This window comes from Equus caballus, chromosome 13 (assembly GCF_041296265.1).
Source record: "Equus caballus isolate H_3958 breed thoroughbred chromosome 13, TB-T2T, whole genome shotgun sequence".
Taxonomy (NCBI): domain Eukaryota; kingdom Metazoa; phylum Chordata; class Mammalia; order Perissodactyla; family Equidae; genus Equus; species Equus caballus.
In genome coordinates this window covers 44,280,066-44,304,691 of record NC_091696.1, presented here as the reverse complement: position 1 = coordinate 44,304,691, position 24,626 = coordinate 44,280,066, and the positions used below count along the sequence as shown (strand labels likewise).

At 47.3% G+C, this 24,626-nt stretch overlaps 1 protein-coding gene across 5 annotated transcripts in view; it reads right to left on the bottom strand.

Moving 5' to 3' along the window:
• Nucleotides 1–24,626, bottom strand: part of TXNDC11 (thioredoxin domain containing 11) — a 55,207-nt gene that overhangs the window by 6,051 nt on the left and 24,530 nt on the right. For 4 of the 5 annotated variants that reach the window (XM_023616308.2, XM_023616307.2, XM_070231010.1 and 1 more), the window contains 5 exons: nt 12,449–12,561; nt 10,126–10,326; nt 4,331–5,123; nt 1,972–2,114; nt 1,532–1,641 (listed from right to left, as the gene is read on the bottom strand). In XM_023616308.2, the coding sequence (XP_023472076.1) occupies nt 1,532–1,641; nt 1,972–2,114; nt 4,331–5,123; nt 10,126–10,326; nt 12,449–12,561 (1,360 nt within the window). Of the gene's footprint in view, nt 1–1,531; nt 1,642–1,971; nt 2,115–4,330; nt 5,124–10,125; nt 10,327–12,448; nt 12,562–20,765; nt 21,029–24,626 lie in introns of those variants that run through there. The other variant, XM_023616309.2, reaches the window with a different exon arrangement.

The window sequence follows — 24,626 nt, the reverse complement described above, 5'->3', positions numbered from 1 at the left end:
TAACGAAACGGCACTCCCGCCTCTGCCTGTGACAGCCTCCCTAAGACAGGAGAGCTCCATTTTTTAAACAAGTGGTGCCGGACACTTCATTCTAGAATCAAATGCTTTTCTCTCTGATTTTTACTTTGAAAACCAAACCGAAAAATTAAAAGAACAACATTTGTAAACATCCACTCAGAATTCCACGGTGCTGACTGGGACCTTCTTTCTGGGGTTCTCTTTCAGGCCTGGGGTATAGGCCTACATACTGTTGAGAAAGTAATCATATATTTCATACTCTACTCTTTTCAATTAATTACATGAAAAGCATTGTTGTAATCAACGGGTAAAATTCTCATCAAACGCCCAACCATAATTTACTTACCCATTCCTCTACTGTTGGACATAAATAATACTACCACTAGCTCACGCTCCTCTGGAAGTCTTATTTCCTTAATTCCCCAAAGCAAAATTAACTGGGTCAAAATCTGTAATTTCTTATAAATGTGGCTAAAACGCTTTCTAAAAAGGTTATGCCAATTTACTTATTCTATTAGCTACATGTGACTGTACCAATTTTACTTTATCAAGATTCTGTCACTTAAAAGGATCTGTTAATTTAATAAGTGCAAGTGACACTTTGCTGTTGTTTTACATTCATCAGATTATAATCTCTCCACTTGTTTCTTTACTCTCTCCTCTCACATGAAAAACCTGTTCATGTCCCTTCTTCACACTGGAGTCTCTCTCACATGTTTCTTTTTCTCCCCGCAAATTTTTTTTTATTGCGGAAAAACATACATAACATAAAATTTACCATCTTCACCATTTCTGAGTATTCGGTTCAGCGGGAATAAGCACCTTCACACTGCTGTGCAGCATCACCACCCTCCAGCTCCAGAACTCTTTCATCTTGCAAAACCGAAACTGTCCCCACTGAACAACAACCCCGGCTCCCCTCCCCCAGGCCCTGGCAGCCACCATCCACTTTCTGTCTCTGTGACTCTGAACACCCCAGGTGCTGCACATAAGCAGAGTCCTAGAGTATTTGTCCTTTCGTGTCTTATTGAACACGCTGATAGGAACCAATCTTACCTCTTCATTTTCGGAATGAGGGGGAGACACGGCCTGGGGGAGAGACCTGTGGCAGGTCCCAGGGCCGGCTGGCAGCACCTCAGGGACCGGCCCCCTTTTGCTGGGCCGAGGCCCGGGGCCGTGCAACTCTGGGGGCACCCTTCCTGTGGTGTTCCAGGACGCTGGCCACTTCGGGCTGTCCCAGCAACCAGGTCAGCAGTACCCCCACAGGACCGCACTCCCCCCTCTGAAGTCAATGAGGGTAAAGGCACTCAGCACCACGGAAGGAACGCTCAGCACTCATCAGGAAAACTTCGGTTTCAATGACGTTTTGCTCACACTTTAAGCTGACAATTCAACCAAGTCTTATCCGAGGTTAATGAGAAATGGGCAGACCCTGGCAAACCACACGGCCGAGCTGCAAGGCAGAGCGAAGACAGGCACGCGGCCCGAAGCGCAGCCGAGCGAGCCTCCTTACCTCGCCACAGTGAACGTGTCCGCTGGCAGGAGCCGAGCTAGCTGGATGAAGACGTGATTGAGGGCCGGACAGAAGCCGCACCACTGTGCATAGTAAAGCAGCAGAACGTCCTGCGGGCAGGGGGACACGGCTGGGACCGGAGCCGGGACAACGGGCTCCGCACGTCCTCGCTGTGCTTACAACCCAGCAGGCAGTGGATATACGTCGCTTAGGTGCAAATTACAGCGAAAAAACGGAATCTTTAGATCTTTCCAATTATGTGCTTTCTTAAGGACTTTCTGCAATCAGAAAACCCCCCACGTAATTCACGCACGCTCTGCAATGAGACTGCGTGGTTCATCTTCTATACTTCAAACTAGACACTCCCCACCAGCTGCAGCTTAGGACAGTGTTTCAACAGGGGCAGATGCGGGATGCTTGGCCCTCTCGTGGCTCCATACCTGCTTCTGAAGGACTACTTCCCAAAACGTATCAGTCGTCACTTCGGTGATTAAATGCTGAGAAGGGAACTGGGCAGAGCCACTTCCAATGAGATGCCTTTTCAAGGGGCTGTGGAGAACGCTGAAGTTTTGAATAAAAGACTCTAAAAATAAAGAGAAAATGAGATCAACCCTTCTCTGAGTACACGGAGAGGAGCTGGCCTACTTTACTCTCTACGTTTAAAAAAAAATGGGATGGCTTCACAGGCTCACATTTTTAACACTTCCCCTCCAGGCAAAGCCCGGCACCAAGCCACCCCGGGTGGTGGCAGGGTTAGCTCCCTCTGGCAGCAGAAGTCAGCAGACAGTAAGGAGATAACCAACGCGACGCAGGGCCAGAGGCTCTGAGACCCACTAGGAATTCTATCCTATTGTTTTCTAAGAGGACTGGTGCACAGAGAGACACCTGGGACTGTAGAAATCATCAACATGCCACAATCTTTAAGAGATTTCAACCTCCGAGAGCTTCAAGCAGAACTACAAAGGCAGTAACTGCACAAGCTGCGGTGACGTGGGACGTGTTTAACACATTAATTCAAGGACAAGGAGCTACAGTTTTTGTTTCCTTTATTAAAGTTCTTCAAGTTTCTTTCTTAAGAAGTTAAGAAAAATAAACTCAATTATATTTAGCAGAAAAACACATAAATAAAACTCATAATAAATCCAAAAACCTAACTTGAACCGACAGTTTGAGCCTCCCCACAAGCTCCGCTGTCTTCAGATCTGCATCATCTGAAGCAGCACTAATCTGAGTTTCACTTCTTTCTCTTTCTTCTCGCTCCATTTTGAGGTCCTAATGAATAATGAAATGTTCTGCTGAGGGAGGAGGAAGTGAAGACTGTCATGTGAATACTAAAGAGAATTCATTATCACCATCTGAATAACACTTAGTTGGCTATGTTTTTGAAACATAAAACCAAGAATTCTTTCCTAATCTGAACGAACCCTAAATTCTCAAACTGCCTCCGATACAGCCGACTTAAGAGTCGATTCTCCAAACCATCAAGGACACATCGTAGACTTTTTTTTTCTTTTACAAGGACCCTTACAAATTTTGTCACCAACTACAGGACAAAGAACAACTGAGCTAGATGTTCCAGAGCAGGCACAGAAGATGGAAAGAAATCTGAAGAAGCTTCCTTCAGATGACCCTTACGTTCAAAGTGAACATGTTATCAGCTCAGTGATGGAGTATTACCGAACAGAATTCTGGAAAATCCACTAAACACTAACTTAAAAAGCACAGGCTTGTTTCATTGTAAGAAAACTCAGTACACCAAAATGTCACTTTAGAAAATGTGAACTGGAAGCAAGTGGTAGCACCAGTAGAGTATGCACTTCATAAAATGACTGGTCACAGCTTCCTTTAAACACTCAGGAGTGTTTAATTATAATATATAATTCCACATAGAAAAAAAAAAATCACCATTTACATAAGCCCCTTCCAATGTGTCCACGGTAACAAACAAGCTTCACCTGGCCTTAAAGCCATCGTAAGACGACTCTATCTAGAGGCTTTGAGTTCTTGCTTTCACACACTCTGAAACCTGACAATCAAAGGCTCCCCTCCCACCGCATTCCTCCTGCCTCCAGGCGGCAGACACTGCCTTGCCCCCGTGTTCCCAGCGAGGCAGAATTAACAGGGCCTTTGCATTCGCACCTCCTTGTGTGCACATCGAGGCCTGGGAACAGGACAGTGTGGGTTAGTTCACCGCTGCTGCCAGCCCCAGGCGCAAGCTCTGGGGGACGTTCCCACAATGGGGTCTGACCCCCAAAGTGGTTTTCGCTGGTTTGCAACCTGACGCTTGTTTACTGCACTTGACACTCGTTTCTTACGATCTAGGCGTCGAGGTCACAGCATCCCTGCTCAAAGCGTCATGCAACAGCAGAGCAAATGAGGCCTGGTGGCCTTGAAACTTAGACATTTACACCTGCGAAACAAAAAGGGAGGCCAGGCTCTATCGTCTCAGGCTCCAGGGAAGCTGTGTAGGGGCTCCCGTGCATCACCCCGGAACACCCCTGCAGCTCTGCACCGCCCCGCCTGTCCCCCCACCACCTGCAGCTCGCTCCACCTTAGAAGCGTGACAGAAGCGGCCGATCTGGACCGGTGGACTGGTCTTACCGTCCAGCGGCTAACTATCCAAAGTTTGGAGTTAGGAGGCTTCTGTTCCATTTAATAGACAAAATTAGCTTCTTTTAAAATTACGACCAAGCACAGCCTAAAGATTTCACAGGAGCTAGAGAGCTGCATCAGCCCACGCTAAGGAGCCTACCCAGAAGTTAAGCGGTGCGGAGCATGCGTGGGGAGAGCCCGCAGTACCTAGGGTGAGCTTCATGAGAGCCTGTTTGGGATCCAAGATATAGTGAGACTCTTCTTTCACGTCGACGATCGTGGCGAACTCCTTCACCCGAGCGGCGCTCGGCGCGCCCAGCCTCTCTGCGTACAACCAGAACAAATTCGAATCCAGCAGGTAGATGTTCAGGGTCTTGTTGGTCCTGCAGCTCAGGCCCGTGAAGTCCGTGCTACGCACGTCTGCTTCAGGAAAGAGGTCCCTGTTCTCCTCAATGTGAGGAACGGAGCTCGCGGGGCCCACCTCACAGCTCTCCTCCAGGGAAGAAAACGCAGTGGCCGGGCTCTCAGAGGCATCGCGCTCAGACCCAAGGAGGCCCGTCATGGCCCTGCTTACGGTCCTGCAACACGCAGTGTAGTACCTGAAAGGGCTGTAGGAACTGAGGAAGTTGCTGCACTCCGTGCTGCCCGACGCCACCTGATGGAAGGTCTGCTCCTTGAGGTAGAAGGAATCCAGCGCGGCTGCCATCTCGAAGAAGCTGCACCGCGGCGTGCTGATGGAGCCCGGCCCGACGACCCGAGCCGTCTGGTTGACACACAGTTCACAGACATTGCGGGTCCTGGAGAGCGAGCGCCACTGGGGCAGCACCACGGTGTTACAGCAGGGGGACGCTGCGATCAGTGGTGGCTCCGGCAGCCCGACTGGGGACTCAGGTGCCAGGGAGCTGAACACCGGGGCATCCACCCGCCGCAGGTGCTGAAGGAGCCGCTCCACCACCTGGTCCCTGTGACAGTTGTTGTACTCCAAGGCCACTTCGGTGATCTGAAACACAGGGTGGAGCTCGTGAGAGGCGTGGAGATGACTGAGGGAGAGACCCCGTAGCTTGAGGCCTGGAAAGCATCCTAGCCTGATCCACAAGAAGGAACCCCGGCTGGAAGCACTGCGTCCCACAGGAGGCCATCACAGCAAAAGCGATTAATAAAGAGGCGTGGGTTACTTTTCAGGACATGTCACTCTGTTACCAACAGTGAACCGGTAGCTGAGAGCCAGCAGGGTCTTAGCGGTGGACGTCTCAGTCTACCATGCGACAAGCAGAAAGCCGGGGAGGGGAGGCAGCTCACCCCACACACACAGCCAGGGAGGAGAACCGGAAACAGATCTCCAGCTGAGTGCACTTTCCTTTACATCTTTAAGACTCCTTCATATGATGTCTCCTTTCTTCATCTTAACTAATAGTCTAAAAACTTCCTAAACACCACATGAGGGGATCAGAGTGTTTCACAGCACCCATGTTTCCAATAAATTCAGGCCTCACAGCAGGCTATGAACTCAACCTGCTCCAAACCATACTCATCCGTCTCGCCTTCCCCCATAAGCTCTTCCCCGCCTATAGCAGCCTCCCCAGGAAAAGGGCATCACCAAACTGGAAAACCAGTTAATCCTCAGTTTCCCCTCTGCGCCGCCACAAGTCTCAAACCCAGCCTGCTCGGACTCCAGCATGGAGAAGCAGGCCCCTCTTTTGCACACCCATTGTCACTGCCTCAATTCAGGCCCTCAGCCGCCACTGGCCACCACCATTTCCTCTCCCCGACCTTTACTGAGCCTCCAGACTGCCACCACTTCTTTTTAAAAACACACCCTAAGCATGAAACTGCTCTACCAAATGACATTCAATGGCTCCCTATTACCCAGAGGATAAAACCTAACCCACTCTGGCCCAAGGCTGCCTTTCTGGTGTCCCCTTTCTAGACCAGGACAGGCCCTCTCACAAGGCCACCCCTTCAGAGGCCCGGCCGGCCAAGGCTTCTCCATCTGACAAACCTCAGCCCATCCCCAAGGTGCGGCCCCAGGGTGGCTGCTCCGTAGAGCTGACCCATCCTGCCCCAGGAAGAGCCAGGCACTGCATCTGCAGGGGCCCAGAGCCCCTCCCGGGGTCTCGCAGAGTCTGCTGAGACAGCCCTCTTCCCCACGAGCTCATAGATCTGTCTCGGCAGGGGCCACGTTTGATTTGTCCCGCTGTCCCTGGGCCTAGCACAGAGCCAGGCATGCAGCAAACGCTCAACAAACACTTGGGAAACGAACGCACCTCAGAGTGACAGACACGCTCCCACTACTCGGTGAGACCAACCGCTTTACCCTCAGAGTGGTATTAGCCATTTAGATTCACGCTGCATTCCAAGATATTCAAACCGAGTACCTTCCACCACCCACCACCCACCACCCACCCCAGCTTCATGAGAAAGACAAGCAAGTCACTATAATCCAAAGGCACTTACTGTCTAAAATAGAATCCTGTGCTAAGTTGGATCAAATCTCAACACATTTAAAAGATGTTAAGTCACTCAGGATTTTGCTTCGTTAAAGAGTGTGCGTGTGTGTATGTGTGTAAAAACCATTTAACGAGTGTTTTTCCAATTTCAAAAAAACCCCAAGTTTTACAACGTGATATTTTATAGAGAGAGTTAATTCAAGACATATATTTGTACAGAAAAATAAGTTGTTTGAGTAGTTCTTGGGTCTAAAAAAGGTCACTTGAGATGACAAAGCAGCGTTTTGTTCTTCCCCCTACACAAACACCTCTCGGCCCTTTTGGGATAGGCTCTGACAGCACGTGGTAACCACCAGGTCAAGCCTATATAACCCATCAAGAGCCCAGCGCACTCTGGCCCCATCGTGGCATGCTTTACGTTCAAAGACACAATAGGAGACGACCACTCCCACCCACTCCGCCGAAAACCCCACAGAGGAAGGCATTTACTGTAGTCTTTCACAAAAAGTCCAAGTAGGAGTATACTCGGGACAGCAAAATTCCTTAAAGAGTCTCTCTTCCTTCTCTCTCTCAGTCTTTTTATCGCTCACAAAGCAGCCATGCAAAGGATATTTTTAGTTGAAGAAAACATTTTGTATAGAGCAAGCCTCCTGAAGAGTGAGGAATTCTTATTTTTCTCCTATAAATTGAACTGGTTTTGACTTTTGTATCTTTTTCATAACAGGCAGTTTTGAAAATATAACTCCAGCTACATCCCACACGTGACTCCCTTGATGTCATATTTAATTTCATGTGAACTAATAAGGAAAATTTCCCAAATAACTTCCAGCGTTTGCAAGGTAAGTGCTTCCTTCCATTTTCTGCAATCAGAGAAATCCGTAAGTCTGGTCACGCCTTTGCTGAGCAGACACACACTGCGAAGGCCTCAGAGCCGTGCAGGCGACACTGACACCAGCTGCACAGACTCTCTGCCGGCTGTGGGAAGCACTCTGACACGCACACCGAGATGGCGCATGACCTCTCAGAGCTCTGCAGAGACGCCGGGGTCAGCAGGCCAACACGGCGTGCAGTGCAGGCTGTGCTCTCCGGTGGGGGAGTGTGGACGTGTGTAAGAGCAGCTGCCGGTCCTGGCTGGGGCTCGCGGTGCGGCCACTACATGGCCCTCTCTTGCTGACCCTCATGTCCCCCACAACAGCTGCCCCGAAGCTCCTTGCTGGCAAGCACCCACTCTACAAACTCACTCCGTGACGACCTCTCTCTTCACAGCAGTGAAGCTGCCTCGACTGTCTGTCCAAAGTCAGGCCTCCAGGTGGGAATGGAAAAATAAAGCTGAAGGCCTAAACTCCTTCCCGGTCCGGGAGCCGATGAGTCTAGAACTCACCCTGCTAAGCGAGGCCCTGGCGACTTCCTTGTCTCTGGTCCTGCGTCACGACTTCCCTGGTCACTTCCTATCCCCACCGCCACCATCAAGCTTGGATCTTACCACTTCTCACTTTTCTAGAACACGCTGCCAGAAAAACTCTAACAACAGTAACGTTGCATTGCCATCTGCTGACATCCCGTCACTGTCATCGAGACTTGAGGGCTCTAATCAATCCTGAAGTCTTCAAAGAAGCCCCAGGGCCTCTCCTCCACAGGTCTTTCCAGGGTCTTCTCCAATCCACCCTCTATGGGGACCACACAACCCGTACTACCACCTGATACCCAGAGCCGCCGCAACTTCCATCCCTTTGCCTCTGCTCCGGCGGTCCCCCCCGGAGCCCCCCTCAGCACACACCCCCGCGGGTCAGTCTCAAAGACCCGCCCCTCCCGCCGCCTCTCCTAACCTCTCCTCGGCCCAGCCCAGCTTCCCGGGACAGAGCCCTCCCTCCTCCCGGTCCTCCTGACCTGGCCTGGGGCTGCCCTTCCTCCACCCTGACTATGAGCAGGTTCTTGCTCCCCTATTGGACAAGGCTCCGAGACCAGGAGACCAAGGCTGTGTCTTCTCCATCCTTCTCCCCGACGCCTCCCTGGCACGGTGCTTAATAAACATTTGCTAAAGCGAGCTGCGGTGAAGAGGGAAACGTGGCGCACAGGACAGCGGGTGGGGCCAAGGGGTCCACGGTCGTGCTGAGACGCTGCCTCGTCTTCAGCAACCTCCACCACACGCTGAGGTTAAGGGGGCCCAGTCACCTCCCAGGGACACTACGAGCCAGCCCCGAGGAGAGCAGCCACAGGCAAACTATGAAGAAAAGGCCGGGCCACGGGCGGAGGAGTGAGCTCAGCCGGGAACGAAGGGCTGGGAAGCAAGTGTCCGCCCACCAGATGCCTACATCTGACCATGACCCCTGAATAGGGGACCGGGGCTCCAGTCACAACCCACCGCCCCCGGGACCCCGTCGCACCCTAAGCACACAAGGCAGAATTCTCAGGAAGGAAACTTTAAAAGTTAAAGTAAAAATCTACGACCAGAGCAAAGACCTTGGTTGAAAACCCCACTTTGCATACAAAGAGCTTTAAGGCTCTTAACATCAGAGGCAGAAAAGGCCTAGTAATTTGAAAGAGTGTCTTAGTTCATAAAATCTCTGTGTAGTGAAGATTTGCTAAAGAAATTAAGTCTTATTACTTCAAGCGCTCCCTAATCAGCAGAGAAGAAACAAAGCGATTTCATCTCTCTCTTCTTCATTCCGTGCCCCTGGCGGGGATAATAACTTTAACAGAGAGGCTCCAGGGCAGCAAAGTGAGGGGTCTGGCTGGGCAAGAGCCGTGCCTCCCGGTTCCCTGAAGGCAGACCACCAGGCGCGCGGATGGCTGGGGAGGCGGGGCTGCTGAGCCTGGCCAGGGGAACACTGTCTGAGAGTGGTCTTGGCCAATGAAGGGGTCCCTGAGGGAAAGAAGAGATAAAACCCCCAGTAAATCCAATTTCGCAATCCCAGGCACTCTCTGCTGACTGTTATTGCTCTCTCTAAGAGCCTCCGAGTGGTCCGTGTGTAAAATAAACTCACACCCGGAGAGAGGGAGCGCACCAGATGGAGCAGAAAGGCAGGAGGAAGGGGATGACTCCTGGCGGCAGCTGTCTCTGAAAACCACGCTGGCCATCGGTGCAACAGGAAAGGTTCAGAAAAACAAGGGGTCCCAATGTCACCCCTGCTGCTCCTGGCTGCTGGGCTGAGGACGGCCAGGGCCAGCACTCCAGCCAAACCCCCACGACAACCGCATCTCCTAGGCCATATAAACCCCGCCTGTGTTGCTGACCGTTCCCTCTGTCCCTCTCCCCAGCATCAGTCACTGCAGGAGGAGCGACATCTGGGCATTTGGGTCCCTGTCTCCTCCACCTCACCCGGACCCGAGCAGCTGTCAGGACACGCGGCCAGGGAGGCTGCAGCGGATGCTATTCTAGGCATGGGCCCTCCTGCCCATCTCTAGGAGGAAGCAGTAATGCCACCGAAACGCACCTGCCATTCCTGGCGGCCACTCAGCTACTAGTGTCATCACTCTGAACGTGTGAGGAGAGCAGCCCAAGTGAACGCAGTCTCCCGACTCCCCATGAGACACCTTTACGACTATGCCTCTTACCTCATCGATTAAAGGGTGACTTTCAGCTAAGGGATTAAAAGGGATAAATAAAAAAAGTGCTGGTCCTTTCTTCAGCTCATTATTCAGCAGGAGACTCTTGCCGCCATGGGGCCGCAGCCATCGAAGGAGCGTCTCTCGGTTTTCCAAGGCCCACTTGTAGATGTTCTCAGCTGTGTAGTTGATGACCTCCCTGGGAAAGACCTGCGAAGGACAAACGCACAGAGGACAAAAGGATCGAAGTGCATCAGCGCTGTCCTCGAGAGGCCCCCACCAGCCCTGCCACTCCACAGCTGAAGAAAGGGAGGCTCAGAGCCGCGGCACGACCTGCCCTTGCTGGTGCTGCTAAGGCCTGGCTCTCCTTCTCCAGACACAGCATTTCCTCACCAGTGGTTGGAAAAAGCAAAAGAGGCTGCGAGAGGTGACTTTCACATCACGTGATTCATCTTTTCCCCTTCAGACAGACTCATCTATCAACATATAATTCTCCCTGCCTGCTCTGGCAACAATGACCTCCACCGCCCTGTCCAAGGGGAGCTATTAAACGGCAGCGGGTCTTCATAAAAGGATCAATGAATATCTAGGGGAACAGAAATTACGGAGTCAAGGATCATTTCCATTTTTACCTTGGTCCTTCAAAAGCTGGCTCCAAAGGGTGGGAGTTTGTGTCTGTTTTGCTCACCTGTATCCCCAGTGACAAGAAGAACCCCTGGCACAGAGCAGGAACTCAGTAAATATTTGAATGAATCCATGAATGACCCAGAACCTGTACAAGGCCACGGACCACACTGTACGTGTGCGGAATGAAGGGAAGAAACACTGATTGCTTTGCTTTGTTTTTCCAAAGTATGTCAACATAAAATTACTTTTGAAATTCCAATGATGGAAATCACTAAGTTTCAAACAAAACTCCCAAAAAAGTGCTTTGGAGGGTTCCACAAAATGAGATATTTTATACCCCCCCAAAATAGAGATTTAAATTGTCTCATAACAAAGATGTCCACTGCTTTTATTTTTTAAAATACTGGTATCCCAATAATATCCACTTGACAAAAGAAATTCTGCTGCTAAAGCAACCAGCCAACCTTGGAGACCGTGGGCGGACGCACTGCACCCAACACGTTTTCCAGTGTCAGTCCCATCATCCCACCTTCTTTTCTCCACCTATTTTAGATTTCTTTCTCAGTACTCTTTACTATAAACAAATATGACATATGTGGGCTGTACAGCATGCCGTGAAAGAAGGATGAAGGAAAATGACAGACAGCAAAAGCAGATGAGGTCAAGAGCAGCTTAGACAGAGGCACAGGGAAGTGGGAGGGCGGCAGAGAAACCACCACAGCAGTGGTTCTCAGAGTGGGATGGGGGGAATTTGACATCATAACAAACATTTCTATTTGGAAAACACAAAAATATACTTGATTTTTGGAATACAAACTGCAAGAAGTAAAGCATAACATCTGGGACACTGGAGGTGTGCACAAGCCAGGGCGACCGGCCACTGAGGGAGCCCCCGGAGAGGGCCTGCGGGTACCTCGGCAGGCACGAGCCCCGCACGCTGAGCGAGGGGAGCACAGGCCTGAAGGGCTGCTACACTGAGCACGGGGAACTGACAGGAACGACCTGTGAGCCGCTGACACTGTCGATGCAGTCAGACACAGAAAACACTTACGAAAAATAAACTCTCAGTGATAGGACTGAGGAAGCAGCAGTAAACAGAGCAGAAGCACAGGACTAAGCAGAATACAGGTCAGAAGCTCAGAAATAGCCGAGCTGGGGCTGGTCCACCAAAAAGCAAATGAAATCAGGTAACAAAGACGACAATGGAAAGAAAAATCAGGGCTCTCGGGGTGAGAAGCTATCGACTTCTCACTGTGACTTGACAAGAACTTCAAAGTCCATGACATCAGCTAAGGAGAAAGCCATGTCACGTTACTATTCTCGATAAATGGAACAAATGAACAAAGAACGTTGCCTAGTGGAAGCTTACCCTGAGAACAGGGGCCTAGAGTAACAATTCTCCAACAGAATAATTCTGCAACTTCATCCAAGAAGGAAAACTAACCAGGCTGCATCCGAATCGGAGACTATAAACAAAGAATTTCTAGATGTTAAACTCAAGAGCCCACGTTAGAATGCACGGGCTCTGAACCAGGGACAACTGGGGGCTCTCGATGGGTTGTAGGAACTCTCAATTTACATATAAAATCATGCGCACTTTCCTAGGGAGGGTGTCCATAGATTTATCTAATTCTCAAAGAAGCCTCTGACCTAAACAAGGTTAAGAACCACTGCGCTAATATAAACGTGATTTCAAAATACTTACAAGTGATGTGTTGAAATGTCTATGTAAATACACACTTCCAGAGTGTACTAAGGATACCAGTTTCGCAAGATGTTTATTTGTGATAACCCCAAATCGTACTGTTCCTAGGTAATCTGAAACAGAAAATTTTCCTTTATTAAAGAAAGAGCCTATGCCTTGAAACAACCACAACACCCATCGGTCAAGTCTTGATGCGCAAATTCCCCAGAGCAAAGCCCTTTTGGTCACCTGGCCTAGACAGGAGAGGAGGAGGAGCTGAAGGCACCTCCTGAAACGGCCCTCAGTCTACTCCCGAGCGCCGTCTCTGACAATCACCTGCTGGCTTGTCTGTCTGGGACAATCTGGCCTCATCTCTTGCTCCTCCATCCCCCTCGCTCACTAGCCCCACCTCAGAGCCCAGGCACATGCTGTTCTCTCTCTGTCTGGACACTTCCTGGCCAGCTCCCCCTCATCATTCAGATCTCAGCTCCGACCCCTCCTTTTCCGAGAAGCCTTCCGTGACCGCACCACCTCTGGGCAAATACTCAGAGGATGAAGTCTCTAAGGGGAAACTGGGGCTCCTTCCCCACTCAGGCACTCCCTCTACCATCACCCTATGTTTTTACAGCATTTACTAGCATCTACATAATCTGATGACTTATTCAGATTTTCTTTGGTCCAACTTCCTCTTGAATTCTGTGAAATTAGAAACCTTGTTTATTGCTGTTACCCCAGTACCTACAGCAGTGCCTAGGCATATGGTCAGAGATCAATAAATATGGGTTAAATGAATGAATCTAGCATATAAAAAGAACTCATACAAGTTAGTAAGAAAAAGTACTTAAAATGGGCAAATCACAGAAAAGGAAATGTAAAAGGCTAATAATTACATGAAAATATACTCAACCTCACTATTTCAAGAGGAAAGCAAATTTAAAAAACCCCATTACTTTTCACTCTTAAATTGCCCAAAATTTGAGACACAAGAAATATCAAGTATTGATAATCGGTAGAGAAACGAGCACTCTGACAAAACGCTGGTGGAAAAGGTAACGGGCAGCCTCTTGGGAGAGCAGTTTGCTGTACAGATTACAATGCAACACGGACGCAGCCGCAGCCCTGCAATTCCACTTGTTAGTGTCCAAGTATGTGTGCTCAGAGTCACACTCAAGGACAGGCACCGAGGAATACTCTGCAGATGTTAAGAACAATGGGGCAGGGCCATCTCTATGACATGAATAGATTTTTAAGACACGTTGAGTGAAAAGGCAAGCTGAAGAAAGATAAAATATACTTTTTATGTTAAAAAAAAAAGCAACCACCTCACACTCATAAAACAATGTATTTTTTTCTATAGGCACATTTGTTTACATATGTATAAAGAATCTGCAAGGAGAATAAAAGTAGTTCTGTGTTGGGGATGGAGATCAAAGGGGACTTTATCCTTATGTGCGAAGCCTTCTTTATTCCCAAAGGAGTATATATAATATAAGATTCATGTGACTAAAACCTGACTGAAATATCTAGTATTAAAAGAAGGTGGCTAAGATGGTGTAGGAAAAGGTCTCTACATTCTTTCCTCTCCCCTTTCTGCTTTATTATCAGACGTTAAACTTGAAATATTACCAAGTTATATCCAAGTAGCTGAAACATAAGAATATTAAAGTACTAAACACACGGTCTCCAGCTGAGTCACAGGAGCCCACCTTCCTGCCGTGGCCCCCTCTCTGCCTCAGAGGACCGCCTGCCGAGGGTGGGGTGGGAGTGACCGCTGGACGAGCTTTAACACAACCCTGATCACTCTAAAACGGCACAGAACCAAAGAAACACAGGAAGAACAGACCAGCAACACAGAGATTGGTTACTCACAGGGTGAGCAGAAAGGGGGAGGGAGGGGAAGTGGGAACCAAAGAACAGGGATGAGGCGCCCGACCCTCCTCCTCTGAGCAGACCTGTCTAGGTCGGACTCTCGGAACTATGGCAACATCTCACACCCTGGAGTCATTAAACCCACCAAGATGTGGGGGGACCCAAGGCGGAATACAAGCACTAACAAACACACCTAACTGTATCGCCAATGTATCAGACCAGAGCAAAGGGGGGCAGGGTTCGGGGGAAAGAGCCCGGTAACTGGAAACAGTATCTTGACTGGATACTATAAAACTAAAGACAATGAGAGCCTGGATTCTGGGAGTGGGAGGAAGAAGTAATATATTAAGAGGGAAAGACTAAAATGAACTCTGAGGAATCAGAAGGAATTAGCATAAACTTACAGCTTTTAATACATACACACAGAAACACACACTCTGATAAGGATAGAGAACTACAGATGTGTGCATGTGTGGGTATAAACACATATGTGTCCTAGCTCTATCTGCTCAAAAGGCCTAGAAGTAATGACACTTGATACCAGAGAACAAACCTAGCACCCAGATCTTAGTTTCTAAACGCCATTCTCCAGTAAAAGGAACCAGGGCTCCTTGGAGAAGAGGCTGATTCTAGAGCTGGAGGAAGGAGAGTACAAGACGAGCCTTGAAACCTCTGTTGTGTCAGAAGGAAAGAATGCTCATAAAAGGATGGGGACTTGTTCAAAGGACATAGAAGCCAACCCAAGATGCTCCTCATGGCCAAAGATGGAGCAGTCTGAGCAGCAGAATGAACAGTGACCGTATTCTTCAAAAGTGTTAATTAAGGTCATGAAAGACAAGGGAAGACTGAGGAGTTGTCCTAGGTTGGAGGAGACTAAGGAGAAAAAAATAACTAAATCTGATGTGGGGTCCCAGATCGGATCCTGGAACAGAAAACAGACATTAGTGAAAACACTGGCAAAATTCAAATGAGGTCTACACCGAGTTAATAACACTGTACCGAGGTTAATTTCTTAGTTTTGACAAAAGTAGCATTATGAATGGTTATATAATATGTCAACACTAGGGGAAGCTAAGGGAAGGTAGGGAATTAGGGAGCTCTCTGCTCTATTTCTGCAACTTTTCTGCAAGTATAAAATTAGTTCAAAATTCAGCTTTAAAAAAAAAAATGGCGTAACATATAAGTTCAGATCCCCAAGCCGCCAGAAGGAAAAGCAAGACCTGAGAGAGGATATGAACTGGTAGAACCAAAAGATACCTCGGTCCAGGAGAGGGCTGAACCTCGGTGGACAGCCACAGCTCAAAAGAGAAGAAGAGAAGGAAAGGCAGCCAGTGAGGAAATTCATTTGCTAGCCTGCCAGAGTCACCAACATGATTTATTGGAGCAGAGGAGTAAGAAGTGACAGCCTGACCCAAAAGCTGAAAGGGGCCATTCAAAAACTTGTTTAACTGCGTTAATAATCATGGACAGGTTGCCTGCACAGAACAGATTCTAACATGCCCAAAACATACTACAATTTCAAAACTGTACTTTTCGCACACAGAGAAATTTACAAAAATCACACATCTTTTTAAGCTCCTGCATACAGTGGAAACCTTCCTGGAGAAGCAGCTTAAATTTGCAATCCCACGTGTACAAGGAGCACTTGATTTAGCAGATGACGTTTATAGTGTAAGAATGATGTAGGAAAATAACATTTCTCATCGCCATATCCAGAACATTCTGTGCTAAGCAGGGCTCCAGGGCTTTCTACAATAGAGTCTTTGTCATTTATAAAATGAATAATTTTGTCCTAAAAGTAATGAAGCTTCAATACTGTAATTAAGGACTTTGAATTTGTTGAAAAATTAAAAATAAATTCAGAATAATGTTCTCCCCTGCCCTACCAAAAAAAGGTCCAACAATGGCATGATCCTATTCAATTAAAAACAAAAACAGGGGCCAGCTCCGTGGCCGAGTGATTAAGTTCGCGCGCTCCACTGCGGCGGCCCAGGGTTCGGATCCTGGGGGCGGACATGGCACTGCTCGTCAGGCCACATTGAGGTGGCATCCCACATCCCACAACTAGAAGGACCGGCAACTAAGATATACAACTGTGTACAGGGGGAGTTTGGGGAAATAAAGCAGAAAAAAAAAGATTGGCAACAGTTGTCAGCCCAGGTGCCAATCCTTTAAAAAAAAAAAAAGAGGAAGATTGGCAACAATTGTTAGCCCAGGTGCCAATCTTTAAAAAAAAAAAATTGTTTAAAAACAAAAACAAAAACAAAAGCCTCAATAAGTTCTGTTAGCCAGGTAACTGGCCAGCTTAGTCTCTATTAACCATCCAGTGAAAGGCGTCAGAAAGACCACCTCGAGATGTAACGGGATCTTCAGAGATCAGTTTCTGCAGCTGGTCATACAGGCAACTAAGCAGGTCAAGGTGACCACAGCACGAAGACTAGCTTGCCTGCTGCTTCCTACAAAGAAAAGGTGCTGAACCCTTGATCCTGTGTCCCTCAGCTACAAGGCCACCCACTGGGCACATGGCCACCAGGTAGGCCCACTGCATCACGTCCCCCACGGGACTGCGGTGAGGGAACCAAGCTATAACGCTGATTCGCCGTTGTGTGCTTTGAGTAATAAACGGCCTTGCTGGGTCCAGGAACTCTCGTCTACTCTGGGCACTTCCACAGGTTCACCCCCGCTGTCTTGTGTGAGGCTGAGGCTCTTCTCTGCCACTAACAGAGCCCCACCTCTGCTCCCCACACCCCAGGTACACTTCCAGCAGCCTTCTTGGGCCTCCCAGACACCACGGCCACCACTGCCCTCTTGGCCACCACCAAGGTCTCATCAAGAGGGACAGGATCTGAAATTCCATCCGGTTTCCACTCAGATTCATCCGGCTCACTTGTGATCTCCCTGGTTTGCATCGGAAGTTTTTTTTTTGTTTTTTCCCTTTGCATAACGTTTTAATATCAGACTTCTTGGTTTTGCTTAAAACCATCTGCCTTAAATTCAATTTTTAATATTAAAACTTTGGTTTAGTATCAGGGTAAAGCACACACATTCTGAGGCAAGAACTGCCTCAGTGAGGCAAGATGTCAACATTCTCAAACATTCCAGAAAGAATAAGAATAGTTTCTTTTGTTAGGAAAGAGATTTTTAATTTGCTTCACAATTGATAATAAAAGGTCCTGCCAGAAGCAAAGCTATACAACTCATACACACCAGCCCAGACCCCCAGGAGCACACTCTGCAATGGTAACTCAAGTGCCTGCAGGACACCCACTGTCTTAGGAAACAGTCTCTCTTCCCTGGGACACTGGGACAATGAGGTCTACGTCCAGGGTTGCACTGTCCTTTACGGTACACACCAGCCACACGTGGCTGAGGAGCGCGTGAAATATGAGCAACTGAGGGACTAAATTTTTAACTCTATTTGATTTTAATTAATTTAATTATAAAGTGATACTCAATTCAGTTATTAGAAAACTCTTAAGTGTGTTTAAAACAACTTGGGGACGTAAATCACTTTTTAAACTGTAAATTTTATGACCTCTAAATACTGATCAAGTATTTCCAATGAAAATTTAGCATCTGAATTGAGATGTGCTATTAAGTGTAAAAGTATAAGACTTGGTTCAAAAAAAGAATGTAAAATATCTCAAAAGTTTTCAGACTGATTACGTGTTGAAATGATAACACTTTGGATACACTGGGTTAAATAAAATAAATTAATTTCACCTATTTCTTCTTAAATTTTAATGCAGCCACCAGAACATTTTAAAATGCCTACATGGTTCATGTTGTATTTCTTTGGACTGTGCCACGGTGATAACGACAAAAAAGCAAGATTCATTTAACTCAGGCAGAAAATTAGGCTGAGACAGTAACTCCAGTAACCAGTAAGTCTTGATAATGGGCAATTATCTGAGGATACATAGGACAACATTTCTCGCATTTTTTTCGTGAAAACTCTTCCAACAGCAGAGAATGATTATTTTTAAGAAGGTGCCCCCTCTCTCCTTTAGAAAGGAACTGGGGGGGCTCGAGGCCTTGTGACTCTAGGCGTAAACTGCTGAGCTTCTGACACAGTTCTCTCTCCGAGTCCCGGCGCAAACAGCACTAGCTGTACTACAAGCGAGGCGGCCAAGGATGCGCTCAAAGAACGAACAGAAACGCCACAGCTGAACACCGTGGAAACCTGACAGCAGGACTGGCTGTCTGCTCACCGGGAGACCTCTGTGTGAGTTAATCTCTCAGGGATCATGGGACAAACGGAGCATCAGGTCAAGGAAAATACTCATAAAGATAACTGCTAACGAATAAACCATGACACACTTCAAAACTAAACAGAGCTGGCTTAAGTTACACGGCTTCCGATCAGCCCAGCTAAGCACTCATTGACTCCTGGGGAAAATTTCTCTTTCTCCTCCGGGAAGCAGTGACATTCCAAAAGGCAAACCTGGACCTCGGTACCTCCCATCCCAGAAATATTCCTCACTCTATCTACACTCAGCCATTTTTATTAACTTCTACTTTCCCACCCTTCTTTCCAAGGTTTTGGACAAGGAAGAAAGGAAAACAATAGGATTATATAAAAAGGGATAACAACAACCCCTCCAGCGTTACTTAGCACCTACAGAGTGATTCATAAGCATTCACTGGGTGATGACTTCACACATTTCCAATGGTAAATACACTCACCAAAATGAAAAAACCTTCGAGAAATGTAAAATATTACAGAAATGTTTGTTTTCAACGTCTGAACTATGACTATTACTTGCATTTTTTTCCCTGGAAATGTGACATTGAGATTTGTATAATTACAAAATTCTCAATATAAAGCACAAAGCAATTATCTAGGAAAAAAGTTGGCATTTGGACACCAAAGATACAACATGCACATTCTGGTGCTTGCCAAGATACTGCCAAAGTCTAAGTGAACATGTAACTGCTGAGCTGTGATTTTCTCTTTCTTGTGAGTTACAGAGTAGGGAAACAGAGAGGTAGTTCCAAATACGTTACTTTAGGGGCATGTAAAGTATACAGCTAAACACGCACTGTCAGATAGACTAACGTGACAGTAAACTACCCTCACACCATCCGCTCCCATTTAACCAAAGCATAAAATTACAATCACCAATTCAAATACTTCCCTTGCATTTCAATTCAATTCCTTTTTTAAAAACCCATTAGGGAAGGAAGGACTTCACAAAAGAAACCTACCCCCTTAGAAACCCCTCCTCCACTTCCTTTTAGGCTGCTCTGAGGGTTTAGTACAGGGGACACATGTTTTCATTTTTTTCCCCAGACAACCCTTTACAAATATAAAAACAATTCTTAGCTCCCAGGCATAAAACACAGGCCAAGGGCCAATGTATTTTCAAGCCCAAGTGTCCCTGAGAGACGACCAGGGCAAAGGTCCCTTATCCCTAGATGGGGAAGCTGAAGACCAGCAAGAAGGGGCGACTAGGTGGGCCAGAGTCACACGCGACACCTGCCGCTAGTGTGACTTACCAGGAGAGTTAGTCCCTGCTTACAGGAGCTTCCTGTTAGGAAGATACCATTAAAGTCCAAGAGAAAATGAGGAAATCATGCTGGCTGCTAAGGAGGAGCCACGCCAGCTGGTGCAACAGGAGTGAGTTCTGAGAGGGCAGCCAGCGGCGTGGAAATCTCCATTTGATGTCCACAACGTGCCAGGCGTCATGCTGGCTAGGCAATGTTTATAAATGCCACACGACTTCAGCTAGGCCTTGAAGACTTAGGAAGGTGGATATTAAGTGGGCAAAGGCACTATATTGAAAGCAGTAACACGGGCAAGGCCCAGGAGGCAGGAATTGCCATATTGTGCCACCTGCCTCAGCCCAGGAAAGGAGAGAAGCAAATGGAGAAAAGCAGTCCCAGCTTCCTACCTCAGCTCCTCTTCTACTGGTGTGTGACTGCGTTAGTTTGCTATTTCTGCTGCAACAAATTACCACAAACTTAGCCGCTAAAACGAAATCAATTTATCTTATAGATGGAGAGGTCAGAAGTCCATTACGGCCTCATGGGGCTAAAGTCAAGGGGTCAGCAGGGCATGTTCCTTCTGGAGGCTCTAGACGAGAATCCATCTCCGTGCCTTTTCCAGCTTCTAGAGGCTGCGTGCGTCCCTTGGCTTGTGGCCCCTTCACCTCCAAAGCCAGCAGTGGCCGGACAAGTCCTTCTCACACTCATCACTGTGACACTATTCTTCACCTCTCAATTCCATTTTTAAGTGCCCTTCTGACTACACTGGGCCCGCTCAGACAACCCAGGATAATCTCTCTTTCTCACGGTCAGCTGAGTAGCAACCCAACTCCATATGCAACCTCAATTCCCCGGCTACATAACGTCTCCTATTCACAGGCTCTGGTGATGAGAATGTGGGCATCTCTGGGGAGCCATTATTCTGCCTACCACAACGACCTCGAGTCAGTTAACAACCTCCTCAGAGCCCCAGTTTCCTCACCTGAGACAGTAACAGCTCCTCCTTCAAAGAGCGGCAGTGAAGACCAGATCATCCAGGTGAAGCGCCCGACCACGCGCTCAGTGCTCAGCCCAGTATCAGTTATCGTGCTCAGCTTTACAGAGAAAGTGGTCAAGCAGAGACCAGAACTGGGTTTGTCTGCATTCAATTATTTTACTATAAGCTGGGACTTTATATAGAAGGTGATCTCTGAGTTTTTCAAGATTTTAATGTTTTTGGCTCTTTGTCTAGGAGGCTTATTCCAGCTTTAAAAAAAAAAAAACAAAACCTTGAAGAAATCGGATGAACACACACACACACACAGACCCCAAAACAGGACAACTTAAAAAAGATAGAAAATATTACAAAACAACTAGAAAGTGAAGATGATAGAATTTTTCAAATATATGGGTTCAAGGAATCAAAATATCGACAAACAACCACTACGTCTGGTTCTGAACTTCCTTCACACCTTTGCTTTCCCCGACCCCGTCTATCCTCCACTCCCTAGTTCCCTACACACTCACCTGAAGGCTGACCCCTCATCCTCCTGGGAAACCCGCCCCACCCCACCTCCTCTAAGCAACCTTCCCTGAGCTCATGCGAGCGTCCTGCCTCCACGCTCCAGCAAAGCCTGTAACAGACCTGTCAGCGCACTCGCGTCGTGGGCAAGCCTATCTACTGGCCACACAAGCTGGTGGCACTATTAATGGTGGGGAACAAGCTTATTCATCTTTATAGCTGTAGCACACACTGGACCTCAAACGCTTGCTGAATTAATAAGTCATGCTTCTGAATCTAACAAAGTGCGGAGACGCCCCTTTTGGCTTTAGTTCTTATCTAGCAGCATTTACAAGGCTCAAGAGATAAGGCATAACGGGAATAAAGGCGTCTCCTACGAAAAATGATGACACCCTTGCTAAAATAACAGCAACATAATTAAAAAGTCAGTGTATGTAGGGGCTGGCCCCGTGGCCGAGTGGTTAAGTTCACGCGCTCCACTGCAGGCGGCCCAGTGTTTCATTGGTTTGAATCCTGGGTGCAGACATGGCACTGCTCATCAAACCAGGCTGAGGCAGCGTCCCACATGCCACAACTAGAAGGACCCACAGCGAAGAATATACAACTATGTACCGGGGGGGCTTTGGGGAGAAAAAGGAAAAAATAAAATCTTTAAAAAAAAAAAAAAAAAAGTCAGTGTATGTATGGGGGGAAATGCATGGAATTTCTAGTATGCTTATTCCAATGTGTATCAATCAGTACCCGGGGGACTCAGAACACAGGCAGATCATTAGAAAAAGATTTTCCTTGGAGTGAGTAGAGTGACAATGAATTAGATTATTGGGGAAAACCAAGTGATCCTGGAACCTGTTTCATTCACGAAGAATTGTTTAAAGCTGACACCTGGTCCAAATTACCGAGAGTTAAGCCCAGAAAGCCGAGAAAAGAAAGCAATCTCAGAGTCAACCGTGCCCAAGAAGCCAGCCCCTTGTTTGTTCAACACCTTTAAGAATGTCACCTACAAGGTAAGAAAACCCTACCTTTCAGACTTCTTGATGTTATATAAAATTTCACAATCTAACAGAAAAGCGCTCCAAAAAAAGCTTTATTCATGAGTAAAGATATGGAGGAGGGCGCTTTTTATGTGTTCTGACTCAATTCTACCAGTAAATCACAGCATCATCAGAGGCCATCTGGTGGAGCAGAGGGACCCTACACTGGAGTCAGAAGTTCTTCCTCTAAAATACTCCTCTTAAAGAAATTCATTACATAGTATTTCCCAAAGGGTGTTCCTTAGAAAACTAATGCCCCAACGTTCCCTCGTCAGTTAAGTTTAGGAATTTCTAAAGGTGGTAGAAGGGAGCGGAAACAATATCTTCGGTCAACAGTTTAGAGTATTCTCAAGGTGACATTTAAGTATCACGTGAATTTCAGTTCAATTCATTAGGATTCTAGCGTCAGGGGACCGTGAGAAGCCAACAGGGGCTCTATCCAGTCCTGCTGTGAGTGACCCCTGCGGACGGGTCCGTGGACCCCGAGAGGCCGGGCAGGAGGAGAAGTGGGAGGGGGTCCGGAAGGACAACACCCCACTGCTAAAACCATTCTCACTCGAGCAGTTTCAAGGAAAAGTGTCCCTTATTGGTCACTTATTCAACCTTTTAGCTCCAACATTGGTCAAGCAGGGTGTTGGAGTCGTAGGAGCAAGAAGACAAAACCTTGGCCTCAAGGAACTCAACAAACATTCTCTGAAGAGACCAGCTCACGTTCCGGCGGCGGAGAGACGTGGTCAGTTCTGCAGTGAGGACAGCGCACAGCACAAACAGAAGCGGGTACACGGTGCTACAGGAAAGGGAAGAGGAAGAGCCGTGTCCGCCCATCAGTGGACTCACAGACTATCTGGTGCGGCTGCTTTTAAGAATACACACACAACACTATTTTAAGGGCCTGCAGCCAGGCAGCTTGCTTTCTAATTAAGCTACTACAGACTTTAAGGCCATTGCTTTATTCACACACAAAGCATTTCACACATGATGTGGCCTTATAAAACAAGCATTGACTCTTGTCTCCACCCTCTCCAACTTTACAGACAGACACACTCAGATACAGAAAAGTTAAATGTTTTGCTTAAGTTTATAGATCCCGTCAGGGGCAGACAAAGGATAAGGACCAGATACTGCTGGCCCCCAGGCCACGGTTCTCAGCCCTACACAGCGCTGCTTCCCTTTTGTAGGTCAAATAAAAAACAGGATCAAAATCTGCTGTAAATTTTCTCTTTTAAAAAAGTCATTGAATCACAGCAGAATATAACATTTTACCAGAACACATTTTTAGGCAAATAACGAAATAACCATGAGATGCAAAAAACCAAGCAAGCAACTTAAAAACATTGACCCTTCTGCCAAATTTTCTTTAGGCAAAAGAAGAAAGAAGCCTGTCTGTCAAGATTCAAACGTGAAAAGATTCAAAGAGAAATAGGCTTTGCAGCCTGGGAAGAGTGGAGAAGTGCAGAGGAGCTGGTTTCCCTCAGGATCTTGAAACAGTCACAGACTGCCCGCCCAATTAATCACTCAGCACTTTGAAAAGATGAAACATTAACGAGAGATGTGTAAGACCTATTATAAAAAATTAAAAGGAAGGTTTGAATAAATGAATAATCACACTGTGATCCTAGAAAGGGAAGCTAAATGCTAGGAACACGTCAATTACCTCTCGGTCCGCTTATACATTTAATACAACACCCAAAATCCAGCCAAGTGCACGGATGGATGCAAAGAACCTCCCTTAAAACACAAGAACTAGAGGAAGTGGAGTTCAGACTTTACCAAGTAATAACTTACAAAGCAAGAAATAAAATTAGATTTACTCATACAAAAAGAGGTTTCTAGACCAAGAGAAAAAACACAGAAACAGACCCAATTACACATAAGAATCTATCTGATGGGGGCCGGCCTGGTGACGCAGCGGTTAAGTTCGCACCTTTCACTTTGGTGGCCCAGGGTTCACCGGTTCGGATCCCAGGTGCGGACATGGCACCGCTTGGCAGGCCATGCTGTGGCAGGCGTCTCACATAGAAAGTAGAGGAAGATGGGCATGGATGTTAGCTCAGGGCCAGTCTTCCTCAGCAAAAAGAGGAGGATTGGCAGCAGTTAGCTCAGAGCTAATCTTCCTCAAAAAAAAAAAAAAAAAAACAATATATCTTATGATAAAGCAAGCATCATCAGGTGAGGGAGAAAGGAAGCATTGCTTTGTAGGAGCTGCTATCTGCTAAGCCAATAAGACAGGGAAAAATCAACTGTGCTTTGTATTTTAAGCCAAAGTAAACCCAGGCAGCATAAAAAGGGCCAAATAATGTTTAAATTTAAA